This window comes from Antechinus flavipes, chromosome 2 (assembly GCF_016432865.1).
Source record: "Antechinus flavipes isolate AdamAnt ecotype Samford, QLD, Australia chromosome 2, AdamAnt_v2, whole genome shotgun sequence".
Lineage (NCBI taxonomy): Eukaryota > Metazoa > Chordata > Mammalia > Dasyuromorphia > Dasyuridae > Antechinus > Antechinus flavipes.
In genome coordinates, this window is record NC_067399.1 from 543,717,083 (window position 1) to 543,743,393 (window position 26,311).

At 36.0% G+C, this 26,311-nt stretch overlaps 1 protein-coding gene across 1 annotated transcript in view; it reads right to left on the reverse strand.

Moving 5' to 3' along the window:
* The window catches only part of RAB8B (RAB8B, member RAS oncogene family), an 83,881-nt gene extending 57,796 nt beyond the window's left edge, over nt 1-26,085 (reverse strand). Inside the window, exon 1 of the mRNA XM_051980905.1 lies at nt 25,248-26,085. Coding sequence (XP_051836865.1) covers nt 25,248-25,371 — 124 coding nt within the window. The 5' untranslated portion in view covers nt 25,372-26,085. The remainder of the gene's footprint in view (nt 1-25,247) is intronic.
* Between the last annotated feature and the right edge of the window lie 226 nt (nt 26,086-26,311).

Consider the following 26,311-nt stretch of genomic DNA (forward strand, 5'->3'; position numbering starts at 1 on the left):
GTGGACATTACCTTCTGTGAATTCCTGGATCTCTTAAATGATTTTCTTCTTCCTATTTGTACCTGATACTCTCTGGTATCTGAGTTAGTGGATATAAAAAGGCAATTTTCTCTCTAGTTCTTGATTTGATTTTAAAGACTTCTTTATTTGATCAACAAGCTTGTAGAGAAATATAATCTAATGAGATAATTTTCATTAAATTTATTTCCATCACTAACCAAGAGTCTATCGATAATTTCTATACTTTAAGCCCTCATCCAGAAATCCAAATCCCATTTTCAGACAAAAGAAACATAACATTATTTCTTTCTTTTATTTTTTTTCCCCAAATTTACCTTTCTCTCCTAAAGCCTCTACATTTAATTGGTAGAAGTAAGGAAAATTCATCTAGGCCTCTGAGGTGTTTAGTTTGCATGCCTAAAACTTCCTAATCCTTGGCAATGATTATGAGATTCATTTGTCCCCATATGAATCACCAAAAATAGGTGGTGTTGGGAGTTCAAATGTTGGGTTCTTGTTCTTCTTTAAAATATTATAAAAGTTCTCTCTGGGTGCCTTCCCTGGAATCAGGATTTTGTCTGTCTCTGTTCGGGCGCCAAAATGTGGTGAGCTTTTTCTTCTCAAAACACAGCCAGGTGATAAAAGTTCAGATCTTTTATTATCTCCAATAAAGCCCAGTTAGCTTAGAGGTCTATCTCTCTGCTTGGTTCCAAGAGCTCCCTCCGAATGTCACCAAATCCAAAGGTTTTGTCCTTCAGCCTCTGCCTCTGCTTTCTTCAGCCTCCAGCCAGCTCCACTCTTCATGTCATTCTGGTGAAATCTGATCGAGAGCCTCTGTCTGTTTCTTTTATACAAGAGGGAGGAATTGTGGGATACGAGAGAGAGGGATTATGGGTTTTCTCCCATAGTGCTCTCTGGTCCAAAGAGCTTCAAGGGAGGTGTGAACTCACAAAGTTACAAAGTTTACTTTGTGAAGCTGGCATACTTGTGAACTCCAATGAGTAAAGGTGCAAACACAAGCATTGTACTAATTAGTTCTACTTAGTACCTTGTTTCAGGTTCTGCCCAAAACATCTTCTTGTAAGATTAGATCAACTCTAATTAGTTAGCAGTTTGTAAAGATTCCAACATCTCCCCCTTTCTTTTGTTTTAGAACATAGGGTGGTCATGACCTCCCTGATTTCTCAAGGAGGTGAGAACCCCCAAAAAAGGTGATCACGCCTTCCCTGACACCTCAGGAAGGGAGATGAAAACACCAAAGGAAATAGGAAATCAAATCAGATTAGTGGGTTTCTGAAGGGGTTTACTTGAAATAGGTATACATAAATCCATCAATATGGGAGGCATTACACATAATTTACATAAGCACATAGCACTATAATACAGGCTAGTAGTAATGTAACAAATAACATGAATCAACTGAAAATTTACACATGTCCATAAGTCCTAGAAATAGTCCATAAGGAATCCATTGTCCATTAGTTCATGTGCCAGGAATCTAATAATTCCTGTAAGCTCTGAAGTACTGCAAAAGTCTCATCAACAATTTTTCATCTTAAGGAATCCAATGACTCTTGAAGATTTTCTATTTACCAAATATGGGATTTCTCCTCATCATCTGGTAATTACATTGGAGCTGTTTGCATTGGATACTGCCTTGTTGTCTTAAAAGGCTTGTATTCTTCCCAACTGTAATCCTGATTGCTTCTCTGTTGATTGATGACATCAGAGTTCTGAATTTCTAAAGTCTCTCTGGGTGATACTGATACTTTGGAGCCGGGCCCTGCCTCTCATTCCTCTGGGTCAATATACATTCTGAGGCCCAGTGAAAGCCTCGGTTACATTTTGGACATGGGGTTTTGGGTTTTATTCTCTCACCCTGTCTTCTCATTGTATCTCTGTATCTACACTGGGCTCTTAGATGTCCAACTTTTCCACAATGAAAACATCGACGAGTTTCTCTAGAATTCCTCTGCCAAGAAGGACCTTGTCTTTCCATGTTCATCATAGTCTGGGCATAATAAGCATTTGTGCCCGCTGTGGCACAGCATCTAATGATCTTCTCTAAAGAAGCATTTTTGTCTAGCCCCCATATAATTCTCTTGCAAACCTCATTGGCATTTTCCTTAGCCAAATGTCTAGTCATTATTTCTGTGGCAGCATTATCTCCAATGGTTCTTATTACAGATGTTTGCAGATGTCCCACAAAATCTGTAAAAGGTTATTGGGACCTTGCTCTATTTTTGTGAAAGCATTATTTTCATCTTTCTGTCCAGGGAGAGAATTCCAAGCTTTTATTGCAGCCTTAGAAATTTGCTCATACACTGTTATGGGATAATAAATCTATTCTGAACTCTCTGCATACTGACCTTGACCAGCTAGTTGGTCAAAAGTGATTTGTCCAATAGTTCCTGTTTGTCTGTTGTGTTGGGCTTGAATCCTACATAATTCATGAAACTCCGAAAGCCACAATAAATTTTGTCCCGGTCCAAGACATGTTTTAGCGATGGATTTCCAGTCATTCGGGGTTAAGATTTCATAAGACAAATTATCCAGTAACATCTTCACATAAGATGATGTAGCCCCATAAAGAGTGCAAGCCTTTTTCAAATCTTTAATTTTTCCCAAATTAAAAGGAGTGTATTTTCTTTCTTTTTGACCTGAAGAGTCAATCTTTTCAATCACAGGATATGCATTTATAAAATCAGATATATCTTCTCCTTCATTTTTTGCTTTAATTAATGCTTTTTCTAATCTTGTCAAATTCTGCTTTACAGGAGAAGCTGACTGTGTTTCTGCCTCTCTTCCTCCCCCTTCTTCTTCTACCCATGAAGGGTTAATTGAGGGGAGAGGGTCATGAGATGTGGAATCACCCAATTCCTTCTGTTGTGAAGTATCACACTCAGAATTGTAATTAACTCCATTCTCATCTGATTCATCCTCCTTTTCATCTAGTAAAGTTGGCACTTCTCCCTTCTGCACTTTCTTTTTCTTCATTCTAACACTTAAATAACTTCTTATAGCCAATTGTATTAAATTATATGTATTAAGTATGTCTTTGAAAATTGCATTTTTATTGCAGAATTGACAAAGATCCTCTCCTTCTAATTTCCACTCTATTGAATTTAGATTGGATCTGTAATATTCACCTAGTTTTTCTCCTATTAATTTCCACTCATCTAAATCTAATTCCTTTTCTGTAGAAAACCTTGGGTGGAACAAGGAGGAGGGAGAGAGGGATTATGGGTTTTCTCCCATAGTGTTCTCTGGCCCTAAGAGCTTTAAGGGAGGTGTGAACTCACAAAGTTACAAAGTTTACTTTGTGAAGCTGGCATACTTGTGAACTCCAATGAGTAAAGGTGCAAACACAAGCATTGTACTAATTAGTTCTACTTAGTACCTTGTTTCAGGTTCTGCCCAAAACATCTTCTTGTAAGATTAGATCAACTCTAATTAGTTAGCAGTTTGTAAAGATTCCAACAAGGTGGGATTCTCAGGTCTAACAGGCCTAGAAGGGACTCTATCACATTTCGGAAACACACCCTAGAAAGAATGTCAATTCTCAAATATTAATTTCATGCTGATATATGACCCCCTCAGTATTTCTTACAACATGATGCTGCAAAGCACTATTATACCTTAGTTCTTCCTCTGACCACAGAATCATGGATGTTCAAAGATGGAAAAGAACTCAAAGATGACCTAGTCCAATTTATGGACTCAACTCATAAAAATATCAAATGAATTTTCTTCTGTAATATTCCTTAGAAGTCCTTTTTGGATAGCTCTAATTGTTAAGAACTTTTTTCCTTTTCTAGACTTAAATTTCCCTGCTTCCAACTTCACCTAGTTTGAAACATGTTCCATTTTTTCAAGGAACCTCTTTTTGTATCCCCAATGCCTAGTACATTATTGTTATTGTTCAGTCATGTTCAATTCCTCATGACCCTATTTGGAATTTTGTTGTCTGTGATTTTCTTCTCTAGCTCATTTTATAGGTGAGGAAACTGAGGCAAACAACTTTAAGTAACTTGCTTACAGAACTAGTAAGCATCTGTCAAATTTGAAGTAAAAAAGATGAGTCTTTTTAACTCCAGGCCTGCCACTCTATCCACTGAGCCATCTTGGTGTCGTTGGCATATAGTGAATACTTAATTAATGTTTGCTGATTGATTGATTCTTATGGTAAACCAAAAAGTAGAGTCATTCTTTCAGATCTTTCACTGCACATAATACTTGTTATTTTGTATTAGCATTAGTGGAAACAAAAAACAGTGGAATTCCTGTAGTTAAATGAAATCTTTTACTTTGGAATGGATGAACAAGTTATGATATATGTTTGTAACAGAATACTATTGTGTATAAGAAATGATGACCAGGATGCTTTCAGAAAAATCTGATATGAATCTTTATAAAAATCTTTATATGAATTGATGCATAATGAAGCAAGTAAAACCAGCGAAACATTACAACATTGTAACAGCAATGTCGTAATGATGTTCAAATGTGAACGAATTCTCAGCAATGTAAAGATCCAAGACAATTCCAAAAGACTAATGATCAATAATACTTCCATCCCTACAGAAAGAACTGATGGAGTGTGATGGAAGATTGAAGCATACTATTTTTTACTTTTTTGTTTGATTTTTTTTAGTCTTTTTTTTTACAATATGATTTACTGGAAATATGTTTTACATGATTGTACATGTATAGCCTATATCAAACTGCTTGCTGTCTTGGGGAAAGGAGAACAGGAAAAGGAGGGGAAAAGTTTGGAACTCAAATTTTTAAAAATGTTAAAAAATTGTTATTACATGTAACTGGGAAAAATAAAATATCATCTGATTAAATAAATATGATGGGGGAAGAAAAATATTTTCCTTGATCTCCAAATTTGTTGTCCTGAACTTTGTGTCTACTCACTGCTCTAAGAAATTTGTTGCCAGATGTTCTTGAATAAGGATATCTGACAACATTTGCATAGATGTACGTAACCTAAAATTAGCACATTTCTGCCAATGCCCTATAAGCAGCAAGTGAATCTTAGGGTTGGCTTTTAAGCATTTCTTTTCTTATTCTCTCTCCTACTATCACCAGGAGACCTCCTAGGTCCTTCTATATCATACTGCCTCTTTGATATTGTCTCTACTGCTTTTCAGATACCAACCAGTAACACTGAGGATTACCTGAAAGTTCCTTAATATTTACACTGGTCTAAAGACTATGATTCTTGCAATATGATCATTTCCCCACCTAAGTGAGATTCACTGTAAAATATTTAGTTCATTCAATTCAAATATTTATTAAACACAAAGTACTAATCAGAGACTAAGGCAGTGATCCGAAACTTTTTTGTTTTTTTTCTGATGGATAGTATGGTAGAATGTTGGCACACTGAATATGTAAGAAGGCAACATCATGAGAAAGATAGAAGAAACACTAGGCTAAGAAATACAAGGATGATCAAAACTGCAAGCTCTTGTATAGCTTTTACAAGTCTTTAGATATCAGACATTTTCAAGGCATCATAGGACTTGAGGTCATGTCATATCTTTTCAGGTTATCATAGTTGGCCCCAAGTACCCTCTTTTAAAGATGTCATATCAATACCATACTGATGTTTCAAAGATTTAAAATATGTTCCTATTCATGAATGAAAATAAACTCATTAAAATTCATAAGGCTTCTATAAAGAATGCTATTACATCAGCACTTAAAATTCACCAGCTTAACATAGAAAACTGAGCTAGAATTTTCAAATTAAAATATTTCCCTCCTCCAGAAGAAAGCATTGTCTAGAGTTTCCCCCAGCCCTTTCACAAAAGATTCCAGGACACCCTAAATGCCTGCCAACTCTTGTGGACCATCAAAATCTAACTTCTTGGATTTATCATGATATTTTGTACCTTATTCTCACACTCTTTTCTCAAACTAACTAGAGATGGCAACAATCTCCACCCCAAGAACAGGCCTAAGGATTTTCCCTCCTAAATTCATATTTTTTATTACTAGCTGAAAGGGCCATTTCACAGGATAATACTCTCAAAAACATTTAAGAATCTTGTGCAAAATACAGTGCTAGATGCCCCCTCATGAATTTATTTATGAATTTAGACAATGAAGAAATTAGTTTTGCTTAATTATGCATATTGTTTACTTTTTTTTTTCAATGGGGGGGTGGGAGGGAGGAAAAATAGATTTCTGTTAACTGAAAAAAAATTTTAAATGAGAGTGTTAGAAAAAAAAAAAGCTTTGGAAGTAGAATAAACAGATTACTATATGAGGGGAAAAAAACCAAGAATATGCTCTTTACGATTCTTATTTAATTTCTGCTCTTAATTTGAGGTCCAAGACAAATGCTCTGTCTTCCAGGGGCCTTCCCCCTTTCATTTCAGCACTTTGTTTTTTCTGGGTTTTTTGCTGAGGCAATTGGGATTAAATGACTTGCCCAGGGTCTCACAGCCAGAAAAGTGTTAAGCTTCCGAGACCAGAATTGAACTCAGGTTGTTCTGACTTTAGGGCTGGTGCTCTATCCACTGCACCATCTAGCTGCCCTTCAGCACTTTGTTTATCAACTCTCAAATGCACTTATTTGCTATACGTCATAACGTAATATGGTGATCTATGTTTGTGATTTTCCTTTTCATTAGACTGAGCTTCATGAAAAGCTTCCCTTTAATCTGTCACCTCTCTGTCACGAGATGGATAGCAAGTTTTTATCATGGGTACTTTTTTTAATTTATTTTTTTATGAAAGCTTTTTGTTTTTAAAACATATGCATGGATAGTTTTTCAACACTGATGTAACGATCATGCTAGGACCCAGGACACCCCAGAATCAGTCAGGGTCAGGATAAGCAAAAGTCCTCAGTCTTACTTGGTCTTAGATGCAGGATGGAAGAGTATGGAAGCAGAATCTCTGCAACTGCCTTCTTCCTCGTCTACTGCCAAGTGAGTGACTCTGACTAGTCTTACTCCACCCTCTAGTCTCTTCTACAATTCTCTATACACCAATCATTGAGCCAGTACGGATAGTGGAAAGGACCATTTTCTAAGCATATGCCCATAGAGTATTGTCCAATCAGTAGTTAACCTCAAGTGCTCAGCAGTCCCGACTTCAGTGCATTAACCCAATAGTTTCAGCCCTCTATACACTGACTCTTGCAAAATCTTGAGCTCCAAATTTTCCCTTCCTTTCCCCCACCCTTTCCCCTAGATGGCAAGTAATTCAATATATGTTATACATGTTAAAAAATATATGTTAAATCTAATATATGTAAACATATTTATACAATTATCTTGCACAAGAAAAATCAGATTAAATAGGAAAAAAATGGGAAAGAAAATAAAATGCAATCAAACAACAACAAAAAAAGAGTAAAAATGCTATATTGTAATCCACACTCAGTTCCCACAATCCTTTCTTTGGGTGTAGATGGCTCTTTTCATCACAAGATCATTGGAATTGGCTTCAATCATGTCATTGTTGGAAAGAGTCACATTTCTCAGAATTGATCATTGTATAATGTTGTTGTTGTCGTGTACAATGATTTCCTGGTTCTGCTCATTTCATTTAGCATCAGTTCATGTAAGTCTCTCCAGGCCTCTCTAAAATCATCCTCCTGATCATTTTTTATAGAACAATAATATTCCATAACATTCATATATCATAACTTGTTCAGCCATTCTCCAATTGATGGGTATCCACTCAGTTTCCGGTTTCCAAGCATTACAAAAAGGGCTGCCACAAACATTTTTGCACATATGGGTCCCTTTCTCTCCTTTAAGATCTAAAAAGAGCATATTCTAAACATAGATAACAACATGCATAAAAGTCCAGAGAAAGGAGAACTTAGTGTACTTTGAAAAGGCATTTTAATTGGATCATACAGTATATAGGAAGAAAAATAAAATAAGATTGAAAAAGTGGAATTATAGCAGACTATGGAGCATTTAAATGCTAGGTAAAGGAATTCGAACATTGAGATGTTCTGCTTTACCTCCAAGATATATGCCCAGGGAGAGCACCATAGCTCTTCACTATTTCTCTTCAGCAGGAAGTTACAAACCACAATCACTCATTTCTTCCTCTGACCAGTACTGAATGATCTATCACACAACTAAAACTATTCTTTCATCTCACTAAATAAACCCTATAATCCATCCTTCCAATTTTGATCAGTAAATTGATTGGGCAATTTTATAATCTAAAATCATAACCCTAAATAAAACTAATCTCTGCTGACCAGCTATACTATCTGCATTCTAACCATCAATCTCATTCTCCCTCTTCCCCAACCATTTCCATTGGAACTATGGATTCTGTCCTTGGAATGCTAAGCTGTGAAAGGTGAGTTCTCACTTTGGCTTATTCAAAAGCAATTCACTTCCAGCTCACAATTTTCAAACTATGCTGCCTTCCCCCCACTACCTCTGCTACCTTTAGTTGTGGTCTTCCTCTATTAGACTGAAAGTTCCTTGAGTGTAGAGGCTGTGCTGTTAGATTGTATTTATAACCTTTGCATTAAAGGACAGTGCCTGGCACACTGTAAGAACTTGATATATGCTTTAATTATTTTTTTTATGGTATCATTAGGGAATTAGCTGCTTCACAAAAGTAAAGCTTCCAGCTAGAATTTAATTCAAATATTTACTATGTTTGTCATGAGAAAGGCTTGTGTCAGGTCTAGAGGACACAAAAATGACATAAGTAGTTTAAAATAGAGGATTTAAGACAATGTAGGATATCTTTAAGGCAGAATGAAAGAAAAACAAAGGTAAAATCTAAAATTAAAAAATATAATAAGGGAAACATTGGTTTTAACTGGAAGAATTAAGAAAGGCTTAATAGAAGTGGTGGTCTCTAGATTATCTTAAAGGGAGAGATTCCAATAGGCAAAAGATGAGATTTAAAGAGCCCATTCAAGGGATGAAACAAAAATATGAAGCTGGAAAGGGGTAGGATGAGAAGAATATGACTGAATATAAGAGTACAATGAAATAAGTATAAGAAAAACAGGAGGAAATGAAACTAGTGAATCAGAATGCTAGAATCTAGATTTGATAGTTTGGTAAGCAATGGGAGTTACTTTGGGTTTCTGAGAAGAATGACATGATCAGATCACTTGAGCAACAGTCTAACAGATGAGAAAGCAGACAAAGTAGAGGCAAGAAGACAATTTAGGAGACCCTTAGAACATTCAAGAGACCAGATAGGATATGTTGGTAAATGCTTAACAACTGGTTTTCTGGAAAAGAAACTTTTAAATTAAATCTGCATGGTTAACATTTTCTCATCACTTTCTTAAATTTAGACATTCAACAAAATAATAGACCAAGGCTTGATTAGTAGAATTGCCAGTTTCTCAGGTATAAATAGGCACATTGAAAATTCAAGCAGTATGAGCAGGCTCTAACACATTCCTGACAACATAAGATAGAGACTTCAATTGAGATGTTCCCAATGAGGATGTAAAGCAGAGAACAAATGGGAGAGATACTGTGAAGATTACTCCATTAAAGTACTAATTCAATGTGACATCAAGAGTGACTCAGAGTTGATCCTAGACCAGTAAAACAAAAGTTTCTGGCAAATCCTGATAAGCTGAAGATGTTTGAGTATGTACAGTTTGTTTTCTGAGTACCAGTCTAAGAAAAATAGAAAAAAAAAAAAAAAAAGGCTTATCACCAGGTTAGTGAATCATCTACAAAGTCATTGTGATCTGAGTTAGTGGAAGGAGTACCCAAATTGATGAAATCACAGAGCTCTTAAACTATATGGAAGCAGAATTTATAGGATCTGACAGATTATCATTGGGAGATAAAGAACCAAGAAGAATCAAATATAATTTAAAAATTTCAAGCCTGAGTGACTTGGGATGGAAAATGGTGGTGACATAAACAGAAACTGAAGTTGGGAGAAGGACAAAGCTTGTTGGGGGGTGAGCATGGAAAAGATTAACATGGTAAATATCTAACTTTGCAATATTGGTAATACTAAGTAGCATTTACATAATGTTTTAAGATTTACCAAGCTTACATATGCTAATAACCTTCAAGTTAATTTCCTTTATTTGCTTCAGGTATCACCTCTTCAGGGAAACAAACCTTCTCTGATCCCCACAAACAGAATGTAAACTTACAAATGTTCTTTTTTTATCTTTGTATCCACAATATCTAGCAAAGTGCTTTATACTCAGCAAGAATTTAATAAATATTTAATTGTATTAACTCATCCTTTCCTCATACTATACCTATAAAATAAATAGAAACATTTGTGGGTATTATCTTCATATTACAGGAGGAAACTGAGCATCAGAAAGTTTTAAAAATTGAAACAAGATCACACAGTATCACAATCAGAAGATGATTTCAGGTCTTACCTGACTTCCAATTCAGTATACTTTCCATTAAAACAAGATTTCCTCTCAAAAGCCATAAAAGTGAAAATATTCAACAGGTAATGGAAATAAGAGGTTAGAACAATAAAAGATGTTCAACCTGAAGATATGCATTATGAAGTTTTTTGCATGGGAATAATAACAGAAATCACAGGGGCAAATGAGAAAAAAAAAAGTCTATGGCTAATGCCTTGATGGATATCTACATGTAGGAAAAAGAAAGATGATGAGGAATAAGGAAAATATAAGAAGTTGTCAGAGAAGCAGAACCATAAGAATGCAGCACTAGAAAATCCAAGGGACAAAAGTATGCCAAGAATAATTGGAAGCTTGTGCCTTTATATAACTTAAAACCTGTGTAAGTACAATCCTTTTTCATGTTATCATTTCTGAAATTTACTACATACTTTGCTGCCTTCATAAGTATTAAAATAAACACAAACCGACCTTTTTCCCCCAACAATTCAAGTTCATTATGAACAGTATTGCATTATGCTGTAAAAGAGTAATAACTGCAAGGGTCTACTAAGGTATGTGGGGTCTCAAACTAAAAGTTATCTGCTTATAATTAGGTTATTTGATATTTAGTTGTCAAAGTACCTGTCTTTCCTATGTATCCATTTTCTTAAATCAGCTAATTCTAATATTCAATAGGCTACTAAATTTGGCAAATTTAGAACTTTATAATATGAGACAGTTACTCAGAGATTTCATACTCTTATGAATAAAGTATATTCACTTCAGTTAAGTCATAGACTTTATGACATCAATTTTAGGTACTCTTGAGAACTTTTTTCTTCCTTGCTGTCAACTGTGTTCTAGAAAATTGAGACTGCTAGAGAAATTAGATGTTACTATATATTAAAACTTCACCTCATGAGAAAATTGGTAAATAAAAGGTTGCATAAACTAAAACATGCTTTTTTATCCTTAAAAGAAAGATCACACTAACATAAAAGCTCTTAAGTGAGTATACCAAAGGAAGGAAGTTCACAGTTAGTGTTCCAACCACATTCTATCTAGGCCCCACAACTACTAAAATATATTTCAGGTCCAATGTGAAGAAACAGCGATAAGGTTTAAACTACAATTATGTTTCTTTCTATTTTTGAGTTCAAGTTTTATCCTGAATTTGCCCCAATTCAAACATGTGCAATACTTTGCCTTGAGCATAGAGCACTACTTCTCAAAAGGCAGTGTCAAACCTGAAAGTTATGGCCACTGGAAGGATGTCCTCAAAGTACAAATTTTTCAACCCTCTCTCCTATACAGTGTTTTTACATAATCTATTATGTTGGTTTGTAGAAAAGGTGTAGCTTTGTTATGATTTTTAAAAATTATTCTTTCTTAACATGTTTCTTGAAAGCTTGGTATCCATGAGTCACTGAAAGCTTCCCCCTCCCCCACCTTTTTTTTTTTTTTTTCCCAAATAAGACTCTAAAACATGACTTCTCCCAGAGAAAGGGATATAGATTCATTCTCTAAAGAGAGAAACTACAAGTTCAAAAACAAGATTCTGTGATTCCTTTAGTATAACATTCTCATTTAATGAAAATTACAATTTTTTAGTAGTCATAATTACTTAATCATGGCCATATATACTGAGCACTGCAGCCTTTTTAAGGATAATTCTATGAACTCTATTATAGACTCTACTCATTTATAGTCTCTGATAACTTTTTGAAAGACTTTTCATATAGTGTGGAAAACAATTTAAATCTGGAGTCAACCAGCCATGGATCAGAAACATGTCTGTAACATGTACCAGTCATGTGAATATGGACAAGTTACTTTTACCCATTTGTCTTAGCCCACTTATATTTAAGTGATAATGATACCTATATGGCCTACTCTGTGAGGTTGTGAAGATCAAATGAGATGCCTACAAATGATACTTTGCATATCTTCAAAAACTAAATAAGTGTTTGCACTAATTATTACCATATATGTGAACTGCAAGTTCACAATCATCTTCTTTTGAAGAGTAAGAAACTACTTCTATTAAATATATTTTTACATTCCTTCTTCCGTTCTTACCACAACAATCACAGGACTTAAACATTTAAGTTGAATATAACTAGAAGAAATTTCTAGTTGTTTGAATTAATTTGTGTTAAATAGGCTGCAGAGTGGTAATACATTTTCTTAGAAATATTATCTTTTGGTATGTGTATATAGACGTGTATATGTATGTTCTAACATTTTTCCTAGAATTTTGGTGGCAAAACTGGAATTCAAACCTGGTAAATCCAAGAGCCATAAAGACAGATGCTGATACTTTGATATAGTTAGTGCTACCATATTTGCTTCCCACAAAGGAGCATGATGGTAAAAGAGGAGCAGACTCAGAGATAGAAAACCTAGATTTGGTTCCTAGGCTGACTACTTATTTGTGGGACCTCAAGGAAGTTATACCATCTTCTTAGGTCCTCAGTGTCTGGGTCTGTAAAATAAACAGGCTGTTGTAACTCAGAGACAGTATGTCAAACAGGACAAAGTGCTGGACTAGTTTTAATCTTGTCTCTGATATCCAAGCTGAGCGACTAGTGCCACAATGCCTCCTTTCTATTTTTCGTATTACTAGGGATTAAAACAATATGACCATTTCTATATAAAACAAGAATACTTAACCAAAGATACTAATTCCTATTACAACTTTTAATAAATCAATAACTCCTAGAAGCAATATTTATTATACTTTAAGACAGGGACTTAATTTTTTTTTGGATATTCTTCGAGTATACTGATAGTCTTTTCTCATAGTTTGCTTTTTTTCAGAGGATGGATGTTAATTTGCATACCTAACTAAAGAACCACAATCAACTTTTAAAGATCTTTGGTAAAAGGGGACCAAAGCAACTGAGTGAAAATCATTAGTAATGCTCAAACTCCATTTTAGGCAAGGGTTTTCCATTCTCTCTCATTAATTAACCTACCTTTCACCTAATAACAAAGTAGACTGCAAGTAAGAGGAACAATAAAGTTTGAGTGAGCTTCAGGAGATTTTCTAATTTTCTCCCTCTCAACTATGGTACAGGAAGTGCTATCAAATAGTAGAATGAGCAAACGGCAGTCAGTAAGTGGCACCAATCATCTCCAAATTGAGACAATTAACTCTTTATAAAGACTCATGGTCTAATTCAATAGTTCTCTGCAAAGATAAAAGTTAAACTGTAGTAAACTACTTTGCCTTTCCAAAATTCTTAGATTTGTTTTGGAAGGATTACTTAAAAATACTTTTTAAGTCATATCTACAAAGAAAAACAAAATATGTTTTATGCATTCAACTTCAATATTAAATAAACAAATGCAGTATAGAACAACAAAAAAAGATCATACTTCAACTTTTAGACTGGTCATGGTATTAGAATGGTTTCCCCAAAAATTTTATTCTAATTCATCAGAGATCGGCTTCCTTCATCTTTGCCTTTTAAAATTTTTTAATAAGTGGAATGATTGAGAAAAAATAAATACAGGTTTTTCAGTTTTTGCAAAGCACTTTGCAAAAATATGTAGTTATCTCAGTAGGACTAAGGCAACATTTCTAGCTATAGATTCTTATGCCCCTAAACAACTTTGTGATAGGGGAAACTTTGTAACCTGGGCCACTCCCTGCAGTGGAGAAATTAATGAAGTAGAAATCAATGTTACCCAGACTTTTTAAAAGTGCTTTGAAATTCTCAATGATACTATAAGACTACAAAAGGGACTATTTTAAGTAAATTAAATGTTTATTGACTGACAGATGACAATGTGTTTGAGATTAACAATACCTGTATGTATAACTTCAGTTAACACACAAAAATGAAGAACTTTAAAACTTTAACTAAAGAACTAAGAATTAAGATACTGAGCCCCAGGAGAAAAAGAGCTACCTGGAAAATCTCCAAAAGTTCAGGAATGGGTAAACTCCAAGGAACAAAATAATTTTTGCTGAATGCTACAGGTATTAAGGAAAGGAAAACACTCAAGGAAAAACAATAGTCAGCATACTATAAATTTCTAAAATGTCCGATTTTAATCGTATCATACAAAGTAACCCTATGAGTTTAGCTACATAAAGTATGGTTAGAGTGTTTTTTCTCTTTCACTATTAACAATGTTACAATGTACTAGAGGAAAGACAGAAAAAGAGGAGAGAGAGAGAGAGAGAGAGAGAGAGAGAGAGAGAGAGAGAGAGAGAGAGAGAGAGAGAGAACACCGTGAGCTAGCTGAAGTTAGAACCTGAGTTCAAATTCTACCCCTGACACTTTCTACTACTGTGACCTTTGGCTAGTCAATTAGGTACTTCAGCTTTTCAGTTTTCTCACCTGCACAATAAGAGATCTTTGAGATCTCTTCCAACTCTAAATTTATTGTCCTAAGAATCATGAAGACAGCTCTGCAAATAATTCTAGACATATTAAGCAAACCTGTGTGCAGCAAAGTCCTTAAGTCTTTGTGCACCTGTCCTCATGGAGCTTCCTTACAGTTTACAGGGGTCCTCAAACTTTTAAGTAGGGGGCCAATTCACTGCCCCTTAGACTGTTGGAGGGCCTGGCTATAGTAAAAACAAAATCTTTGTTTTGTAGGCCTTTAAATAAAGAAACTTCATAGCCCTGGGTGAGGGGGATAAACATCCTCAGCTGCTGCATCTAGCCCGCGGGCTATAGTTTGAGGACCCCAGTAGGAGTGTAAGTACACAGATAATAATGATACCTCATAATGCATTATTCATTCATTACAGAGGTTCAAAATAAAATAATTACCTGAAATCCCAAGGTGAAAAAAATTCTCACAAAGACAGCATCAGAGTAGGTTTTGTGGGGGAATTAGCATTTAAGCTGGATGTTAAGGGTAAAGTTTGATAAGGTTAAATTTTTTTTTTTAATTTAAAAGATGAGTAGGAAATTCAAAGGTGAAAATGAAAGAAAATATCCTTTGCAAAGTGAATGGTGTAAAGAAAAAGAAAAAAAAAGCACAAAGTAATTCAAGGAGCAGAAAATATTACAATTTAACTCTACCATGGTGCTAGTTTATGCTAGACTTCCACAAGTTTTGAAAGCTAAATCAAGTTTCATTTTTATTTGATAAGCAAGTACTGATCAATAGAGTGATTGGGTTAGAAACAGACTTATGCAATAAGATTAATCTAGATATGACATGATGGACAAAGCAACAATGAAATATCTCATATGATGCAGGAGAGGTATGGCAGAAAGGGTAGGGGTTATAAAGTCAGAAGAACTCTTTCTTCAGGTAAAAAAAGAGAAAGATTTTAGCTCGGTAGTTAAACTCAGTTTGTAATTTCCAAGTTTTGCAACTTCTATGGCAGAGGAGGCTCAGCACTTCTGGGCCCAGCTCTATATCAACCAGACTAGGTGGGGACTGAGCTGCTTCATGCTGCACTAGGTTGGACCCAGCACAGGCAGTGGGGGAGGCAGGAGTGTTAGTATTCTCAGGGATCACCTATCAGAATTTGAGGGCACATAGTGCCTCTCAATTTTTTTTCCTCTACTGCACATAGTCACAAATATGCATGAAAGTGAAAATGAAGTTATTAATAAAATCACATGAATGCTTGAATTCACAAAAGTTAAACATGCAAATGCTGATAGTTGACTATAATTATGAAGTGCTTGGCACAGTATTTGACACACAGTAGGTGTTATATAAATGTTAGCTATTATCACTCTAGCACCAATGAAAGATACATCATCTTACTGCTTTTTACCTGCAGCCTATCTTCAGGGGAGAAAAAAAAAACCCAGCAACTATATTTCAAATTTCAATCTACTTATAATTGCCTAGTAAATAACATCCCAGGAACCAAAATCTATAGGCAACTTTAAAAGGCAGATATTTGATAGTGTACTGGATGGTGTTCTGTGCTTAATTAAGTAGAAGACCTGTGTTCAAAAGTCCAACTTCTGACATTTACCATGGGCATATCACATCCAAGTCTATTTCCTCATCTGTAAAATGAGGATAACACCTGAAGTATCTACTACTTCATGGGTTTGTGGTAAAGAACAAGTAAGGTAATTTATGTAAATTGTTTTGAAAACTTTTTAAGGGACTATGTAAGCATCAGTTATTATGAAGACTTATTATGAAATACCTTTTGTTAAAATTCTAATTAATGCAAAACAATGAGAAAAAAAAAACAACCAAAAAAAGTCATAAGACAAGTTCAAAGAGCTAGAGCTGGAGTTCAAAAACAATTTTAAAAGTATCACTTGATCACATCCAATAGTTTCATATCAGTTTCATATCATGATAAATAGATTATTAACATGTAATACAAAACAATGTTATGTTAAGAGTATTCTGTATCTGTTCTTTAATATAATGGCAATAGGCCAGAATTTTTTAAAATAGTGATAGCTTGATATTCCAAAATAGGTTTTACTTTAGTCTTAAATTTTGTTGCTGCTTTGCAAGCAGATATATTAATAATTAAACATCAGTATGACTCTAGACTTATGTAAACGATATATAACTAAATCTATATAATAAGTATAAATGCACATATTCTCTTTTACAAAGGAATTTGATTTAGTCAGCTTAAATTCCTAACAACTCTAACTTACTTCCCTATATGGGACAGAGAACAGCAACAAACAGCCCCATCTGCCAATTAGAAATAAGGAAGAAACTATTAATGGGCATCTGTTGCACTGTTTCAATCTAATGAGCAAAGACCAAAAAAAAAAAAAAATTGGCTCTTCTAATGTAAACCAAGTGATCTCACCCATTTTTGATTTGATATTATTTAGTACTTTGATTTATTAAAGGAAAGAAAATTCTAAATGTATTCCAGTTCAACAATTTGGAGAGGTCAATAGGTAAATAAAATGACTTCATCCTAAAATATCATTTTAAAATTAAGGCTTTGTTGTACATATTCTTTGACTCAGCATTACCACTACTAACTCTGTATCTCAAAGAGATTAAAAAAAAAGAAAAGAAAAAAGTATATTTACAAAAATATTTACAGCAGATTTTTTAATGGATCCAAAGAATTAGAATTGTGAAGAGTTACTCATCAATTGGGGAATAGCTAAATAAATTGTGGTATATGATTATGATGGAATACTATTGTGCTACAAGAAATGACAAGCAGAGTTTCAGAAAAATCTGGAAAGACTTACATGAACTAATGCAAAGTGAAATGAGCAAAGCCAGGAGATCTTTGTACATAGTAAGAAGCAACAGTGTACAATGATCAATTGTGAATAATTTAGCTATTTTCAGCAATACAATGATCCAAGACAATTCCAAAGAACCTGTGATGAAAAATGCTATCCACCTCCAGAGAAAGAACTGATTTAATCTGTTTTCTTTCACAATACAACTAATATGTAAGTGTTTTGCCTGACTACATGAATAACCTTCATTAAATTGCTTCCTTAATGAGGGAAAAGGGAAGGAAAGTGGAAGGAAATTTGTACTCAAAATTATAAAAAAAGGTTAAAACAGTGTTTACATGTAATTAAAAAAAAACATTTTTTAAATTGAGGTTTTAAAAAATATATCTAGTAAATTCAGGGAAGGATGCCACAAGGGTACAGGAATAGATATTTGTTCCTTTTTAAGTATTGTTATTAAGTATAATTACTCCCATTCAATCTTCATTTTTATTCACATCTAATACAGTAACCATAAGGTCTAACTTACTCAAAGTAATTTTTTGTGGGAGAGTGTCAAGAAAGACCTTGCATAGTAGTTAAAATCTTATCATTCCTAGAAGGAAGGGATTCCAAAAGCTCCATATTCTTTATAGTTCTAATTGGGCAGTTAGACAGATGGTACATAGTGCACTGGCTCTGTAATCAAGACAACCTGAGTTCAAATACAGTCTCAAACATTATAATAGCTGTGTGACTAGATAAATCACTTAACCCTTTGCCTCCATTTTCCCTCATCTATAAAAATGAGCTAGAGAAGAAAATGGAGAACCACTCCAGCATCTTTACAAAGACACAACTGAAAATGACTGAACAACATATGGCTTTTGTCAGATTTAATTTAATATCTAATTCAAAACCAACTTCTAATTTTCACTTATATTGATCTCACTATCCTTTCACCCATCAAAATGATACATATTTAGTTATTTTGACTTTTCTGGGTTAATCTCTTCAGACAAGAACCTTCTTAAAATGTTATTATGTGTCAAACTTAAATAGTAATGAATCTCTGCAGGCCACAAATTGTTTTAGAAAACCCCAAATTAATTTTAACCATATTGTATTATATCTTCATGTATTTTATTAAACATTTCTCAATGACATTTAATCTAGTTCATGTTGTTAAGTCACTCAATAATGGACTGACCCCTGCAGTGAGTTATACCTCTGATGTAACACACTTTCAGTAACTCTTTTTGTGTTCATTTATTCTAAAATGATAGGTATAGGTTTTATATAAAACTCTCAAATTCCCTATCGTGTACTTTCTAGAGCCGCAGATTGGGGTGCCAAAATGTACTATGCTTTCTAGAGCCCTAACACTGGGGTGCCAAAATACACCATCCAGACTAGCTCTCTGGAGGATCTTGCGACCAGCCAGAGTCCTTGGTCTTAATGGAGGAGTGATGAGGCAGGGACCCACGTGAATGGTCAAACATGGAGTCCCTTTATTTCAAATTCTCTCAGCCCTAAATACTTTAGTATAATACATCACTACAGTACACTCAGTTATATGCTAACTATAAGCACCCTGCTATTAATATGTAAATGCCTCTTTTCTGTAAGTATTTCTGTTTCAAGTAGAACACAGGTTGTCACACACCCCTTGACTTCTCAGGAAGGCTGAGATGCCCCAATGGGAGATGAGAGCCGAACCAGACATGGGTAAATTTTTTCCAGATTCAACTTTTTCCAGATGTAATGAAGAATACAATATTACCGGGGTAATATGTTGTTCATCTTTGATATAAAATATAAAAATGACACTTTTTAGATCAGTGTCTTAGTATGAGTACTGAATCATTATCAACCAAATTAAAATTTTAGTCTGAAAGAAATTTAACTTGAGAAAAAAAAATGACCAAAAATAATTTGTCAAAATCATTTCATTTTTTAAAAAAGTTTAAAAAATCTTTGTTCATATGTTCTTGCAATTTGGAGATATACTGCCCTCCCCCTCCACTAAGCTTCAATCCAGCACAAAGAAAAAAAAAGTTAAGTAAAGCCAACTGATATAGGAATTATGTCTGATAGTACATGCAATATACCATATCCATAAGTCAATCAATGAAAAGGTATTTATTAAGTACCATATATTTGCACAAGTAGTAAGCCACACAGCTGAGATTGGAACCCAGTTCCTCAGACTCCAAATCCAGTGCCTTTCACTACCCCACAATGTCCTAAAGTTCAATCATTTTAATGCACTTTGATTTTCTAATCTGAAACAATGGAGCACAAGGAATATGCAAGGAAAAAAGCACAGGTATGAATTCAGCTAACCCTTTAAAATAGTAACTATTTCCTTGAACAAACTAAGTCAATTGAAGCAAACAAGAATATTTTAACTTTTAAAATTTTAAATTTATCTAAATTCTATCTAACTTCCTAACTGGAAAAAGTAGCAGCCTGACCCACAGAGTTATTTTCCCTGTCCTAGTGAGAAAAGTCCTAAATGACTATGATCATTCAGAAAAAAGTTCTGGACAGTAAACCAAGAAACCTAGGTTCCTGATTTCTAGCTGGGCCAGCCAGGTTACTCAAACAAGGCACTTTACTCTCATTCTGTGTTTCCTCATTTATAAAATGAAGAGATTGCATTGATATCTCAGGCTCCTTCCAACTGGAAAAAAAAAATCTATATTATGATTCTAAGTTGAGGTAGATTTCAATTACTTAATAAATATAAAAACACAAATGAATAGCATGAGTGAGAAGTTCAACAAAGAGAAACTACACTGATATGGATTGTCTTCAAAACTATATGTTGACTACAAAAGGGTGGGAATAATTTTTCTTTTTACTTTTTTCTTTTTAATCTCCCCCATGATTTCTGGATACACAGCATTTAATAAGAGCTTGTTGTTTGACGCATATACTAAAAAATAAGTCACTCCCTGGTGTAAAAAAGCATAATGGGAGAAATCAAACACAAAAATAAACCCAAAGTTCTCAAGTAATTTAAAAATAAAAAGATAATTGGGGGTGGGGGGAGGAGAAACACTGGCAACTACTGGGGGAGAGGGGGCCATAGTGTGAGAAAAAATATCACATAGAAGATAATACCTGAGCCAAGTCTTCAAGGAAGTTAGGGATTCAAAGAGGGAGAAGTAGTCAAAAGATGTATTTTAGGTATGGGGGCCATCTGTGAGAAAACGTATAGTATGTATAAAAAGGAATAATGTGTATGATGAATGGTAGCATGGAGCCAAGATGTGAAGGGTTTTAAATGTCACAGACAAGTTTATGGTGTATATCATAAGAGTCTGAGGGGAAGAGATGATTCTTTCCAAGGAATGATAGTTGTTTGGATCTCAATTTTATCAGGAAACCTGTGGCAGTCCTCCTTAGAAGTCTGACCAAAAACTTCCACAAAGTGCATAAGTTTTTAGGAAATAGCAATAACTCAAGCAGTAGGAGGTGATCTTCTTTATCTGTTCTAACATAAACCTCTTGTCCACCATTAGTGACAGTACTGTTAATAGAAACTCCATCAACTGCATTTACTTATATATCTGTAGATGGTATGGTACTTTCTACTTGAAGGTTGCTAGTCTTACCATTCCCATTCCCATACCCACACTACCCTCTATCCATAGCCTGATTTCATAAAATTTTCATGAAATTTAAATTTTTCTGCTGTTTCAAAAGAACGTTGTTACTTTCTGCCAGGTTATCCCTTCTTTCCTATATATCCCAAGAACTGCATAAGATCTAATATAACCACATGAGATCAATGAGAACAGACTCAATTTTATTCCTGCTTCTATCCTAAACTGTTACATAGAACTACTAGAAAGACTGAATAAATGTTATCCTCCACAAAAGTTGTATTTCAATCATTTAGAAATAGATTTCTTTCGGAAACAAATATTAAAATTCTTCACAATGAAAAAGTATTTTATGAAAATACTATTTTAAAGAGAGAAAATAAAAAGCAACTCATATATAACATAATAACTATATGTAACATAATGAAAATAAAAATAACATAATAAAAAAGAACAAGAAAAAAAACAAAGACATTTAGTCTGAGGATGTGTCTAAAGCAGTACATACGGATTCTGTTTCCCTCAACCCTAAAGCAGCTGAGGAAGCAATATGTTACTCAACTTATTTGTAAATTCCTTATTATCTATAGTCAAAAGCATATTTTCAACAAATTTTAAAAAGTGTTTTGCAATTTTGAAATTGGTAACATTTTAAGACATTCATTCCTTTTAGTTTCAGTTTTAGATCAGTTCCTACAAAACCCCTTATGGAAAACACTTAAAGGATGGCATTTAAAATCTGCTTCCTCGGAAAAAAAAAAAAAAAAAAAACCACTAAAAACTGTACCTTTGTGACACATATGTCAAGAACCAGCAGCCCAAACTTCCCTAAACTCTAAGAAGTCCATATGAAAATTAAAAGGCTAATAAGCTAATTTTAAAAAATAATATTTGACTTAATAAAGTATGACAAAATAGTTATTTTTAAACATACATGTAAGAGAGAAAAACCATAAAGGTGGATGACTCAAATACATTCTCCCCAAAAGTACCTCTTTTGGTGGTTCCCAATTCAGCAACTCATAATGAAACAAGTTATAACTACTGTGCTCATATATGCAAGAATGATATACCAAGGTTTTGAAGCTCACAGGTTAATTTGCTAGGAAAATCATGACAGTTTCTTATGCAGATACTTTTTTAATAAGAAAAATGAATACCAACTCTATACCCAGCATAAAATCAGCTTTGATTCTAATATGAAGTTTGCAATATGATTGCTACTTATCTTGTTAACCTGAAAATATAATGGTTACCAGTAGCAAAATTACAAGGTCAGTTCCAGCAAAACCAAAAAATAAATAAATAAAAACCCTTGTCAAATCAATTAGAAGTCACCAACTGAAGTAAATAACATGTTGTAATACATTTAGCAAATAATTATGAAAACCACAAAAAGATATACAGCAGAGCTCAGGAAGAAAGAGCAAGAGATAACATTCTTTAGCTAGGAAGTTAACAAACATTAAAATTTTAAAAGCAAACAAAAATAAAAACCTAAAAGTATAGCATCAGAAAAGTAAACCTTCAGTTACAATTTAATACTGTATCATTTAAAAATTAAATCATTCCACTATCACTCACTTATGTCTTTGTTTCTTACATTTGATCCCAAAGAAGTAAAGGCAGAGGAAAGTGCAAGCTACTATGGAAAGAGTCCAGCACTCCTACTCATTTCCATTTCTTCAACTCTCTTGTATTTTCTCCCCCAATTTCTTCCACCATTCATATCATATTATTTGTATCCTACACTTTCCCTTTTTGTTTTTACTTTTACAGTCACTTTTTCCTACTAGCCCACTGCTTCTCTTCATTTCTTTCCTTCACCATTTGTTCTCTAACTTTCTATTCCCTTCCTAATTTTGTTTACTCCAATGATCCTTCTTTCCAGGACTCCCATAACCCCATTCTTCTTTTTTACTCCATTTACCCTATTTTAATCTCTTTCATTCCACTGCCCACACTTATTTAGATTGAGACTTCTCTTGTTCCTAAGATCCTTCAATATGTCACTTTCCCAATTTCTTTCTTTTTCCTACCATTATTACTTTCTTCTTTTTTAACTTGGTTCTCTCAATTATCTCCATTAAGTCCTATCTTCTCCAGTCTCCTATTTCTGTCCTCTACTGTTCTTTTCCTATCCCCCAGTTTTTTTCCTTTCTCTTCCTCTTCCTACAACCTCTAGTTTTCTCCTTTCCTCTGGTATCTTCTCTCCCTAACCTCTTACCCCCTTTTTGCCTTCTCTTTTCCCCTGTCCTTAACATTCTTCCCAAACCGACAAAGTTCCCTTCTTCCTTATTCTGTTTTCTTCTTTAAACCATGTTTCTTTTCCTTCCATTTTCCCCTCTTCGAGGTCTAGTGTTCTAATATTTTTGGTTTTCTTTTGCCCTCTTTCCTCTACCCTGCAATCCCCTCCTCATGTTTTCTTCCTGTCCTCTCAAATTCCTCTTACAACCTCCTCTCATTGCCTCTATTCTCCATGGTCTTCTGTCTCCTGGTCTCCCATGATATTTCCATGCTCTTCTTCCTCTGGTTTACAGCATTCATTACCTATTCTTTCATGCCTCATTTTTTATTTCCTCTCTTGTTCCCCAATTTCCTCTTGTTCACCCTACATTCCTTCCTCTTCCATCATATGTCCTTCCCCATGCCCTAATTTCTTTTGTTCCCCTCATTCCATTTTGTTCCTCTTTTATTTCCTTCTTTCTCTAATCATATCCCCCTCCTTCCCACCCTTCCATGCTTCATTCCTTCTTATCCCACCAACACTCCCTTTTGTCTTTTTTGTATCTTATTCTTTCCTTCTTCAATTCTCTTTTCTGTCATTATTCCCTCTCACTCCCCTTATTTCACATTACCTTTCTTTTTACCTCCTCTCTTCTCACTCCATTTTCCCTTCCTTCCTGTACTCCTTCATGCGCCTCTTGGTCCTATCACCTGTGTTCTTTTCTGTTCCTTCATGTCCCTCCCCTTTTCTTCCCTCCTGTTCCAAACTTTCTTCTCTTTTATCTCTCTGGATTCCATGCCCCTTCTTTCCTCCCTCCTATTCCCACAAGCTTTCTTCTCTTTCCTCTTGCCTCTCCCCTTCATGCTGTCTCTCTTTCCTTCCTCCTTTGCTACTGTATTCTCTCCCTCATAGTCTTCTCTTTTCTCCCTGCCTGGATTCTTCCCTCCTGTCCACCTGTAGTGCCCCCCATATCCTTTTCTCTCTCTCCTGTCTTATGCTTTCCTCCCTTGAACTATGAACCTTGAAATGTCTCTCCTCTTTCCTGTCCCACCAAAGTTTCCCCTTGTCTCACTTCCTACTTTTCTTTTATCCCCAGTGGGTTCCTCACTTGTACCCCTTGTAGTGCCCCCCATAGCCCTTTCTGCTCCCTCCAGTCTTCGCACTCCTACATGATCTCCTCCCTTGTTTCCATCTGTCTCCTCACCTCTGCCCCATTATGGTCTCCCTTGTCTCCTTATCCCCTCTCTCTTCCCTCCATAGTCCATAGTCTTCCTTCTTGACTTCTCTTCTCCCTTGTATCCCAATGGTCTCCTCTCTTGTTACCCTATGCTCTCCACTGTCCCCATGCTCTCCCTTTTGCCCCTTCTTCTCACACCAGTACCCCAGGGTTTCCCTACCCCTTTCTTTCCTCCTGTCCCCTCTCTCTCCTCCTCCCTGTCCTCCTGTCCCCCAGGCCCTCCCCGCCTTATCACCTCTCTCTCCTCCCTGCAGTCCCCTACGGTCTAATGGTCCCCGCTCTATTCTCTCCCTGTCCCTCAGGGGTCTCCCTCTTATCCCCCCTCTTTTTCCCTTCTCCTTTGTATCTCCTCCCCCATGCCACCGAATCTTCCTACTTTTCCCCCCTCTCTCCTCCCTTACCCTCTCTCTGCTCGCCGCTCCGTCCCCTCTTTCCTTTCCGCTGTCCCCTCTCTCTCCTCACCCCTGCCCCTCTTTCTCCTTCCCCATCCCTTTTCTCCTCTCCCCCGTCCCCTCTTTCTCTTCTCCCCCAGTCCCCAGGGGTGTCTTCCTGTCCCTTTCCCCCCCGTCCCCTGTCTCTCAGAAGCTCCCCCCATTTCTAGTTGTTGTCCCCCCTTCCCTCCCTCCCAAGCAGCCCTCTCCCAGCCCCTGCGGCCCCTCACCGATGGTGGAGATGAAGGTGGTGTTGAAAGCGTCCTCGGAGAAGCGGAACAGGAGGCAGGTCTTGCCCACCCCCGAGTCTCCGATCAGCAACAGCTTGAAGAGATAATCGTACGTCTTCGCCATCTTCTCGCTCTGTCCCTCTGACCGGGGAGGGAGCCGAGGGGATGGGGGGCGGAGGGCGGGGGTGTGGCCTCATGGGGCCGCTCGTCCCGCCCCAGCCCCTCCTCCGCCAGCTTGCGCGCCCCGCCCCCCTCGGCCAATCCTGGGGATCTTCGTCATCATTACTCGCGCCCCAGGAGCCCATGGGACTTGTAGTCCACTCCGAGGTCTACGGGCGTTCCCCGGCTGAGAGATGCGCAACCTTTTGAAGTGGATGCATTAAACCGAGTAGGATTCGAAAGACCAACTGCAGACCCAGCGACTCGGAGATTTTTCTTTATCCCGGAGGGGACCGAAGGGAAGGGGTTAAAATATTGTTAACCTTGCCACCCGAGAACATCAACTGAATCCTTCTGTTTCTTTGTGTATAAGGCATCTTTCATATCGACCACCTCCAATTCTGAAGACCCCTTCTCATAGAGTTTACCCCAGAAATTCTTGGGCCAAAAATGAACCTGGCCCTGCGGAGCCGATGTTGGGAAGAGTGGAGTCCTGCCCGTTCTGCTGCCTGCAGATTATCCGCTCCGTGCGTTATCTGCGGACGATCCCAGAATACCCTCCCCGTAGCTGTCTAACACCACTTCTAGGCCCTTCCCGCCAGCTGTTAGTCAAGAATCAACAAGTCTGTATTAAGTACCCGCCGTACGTTGGGTTCTGTACCAGGTGCTAGAAATATACAAATACAAAAATGAAAACAGTTTCCATCTTCGAGAAGTTTACATTCTGTAAATGGAGGCAACATGTAGATAGAGAGATAAATGCAAAATACTTTTTCCCCTTCAGGGATTGGAAAGCAGTATCAATGGAGGAAATAAGGTAAGGGTCAGGAAAGCCTTCAGTAGGAAGAGGCCCTTTACCTGAGTTTTCAATGAAACTGGGGTTGTGAGAAGCAGTATCGCATTCC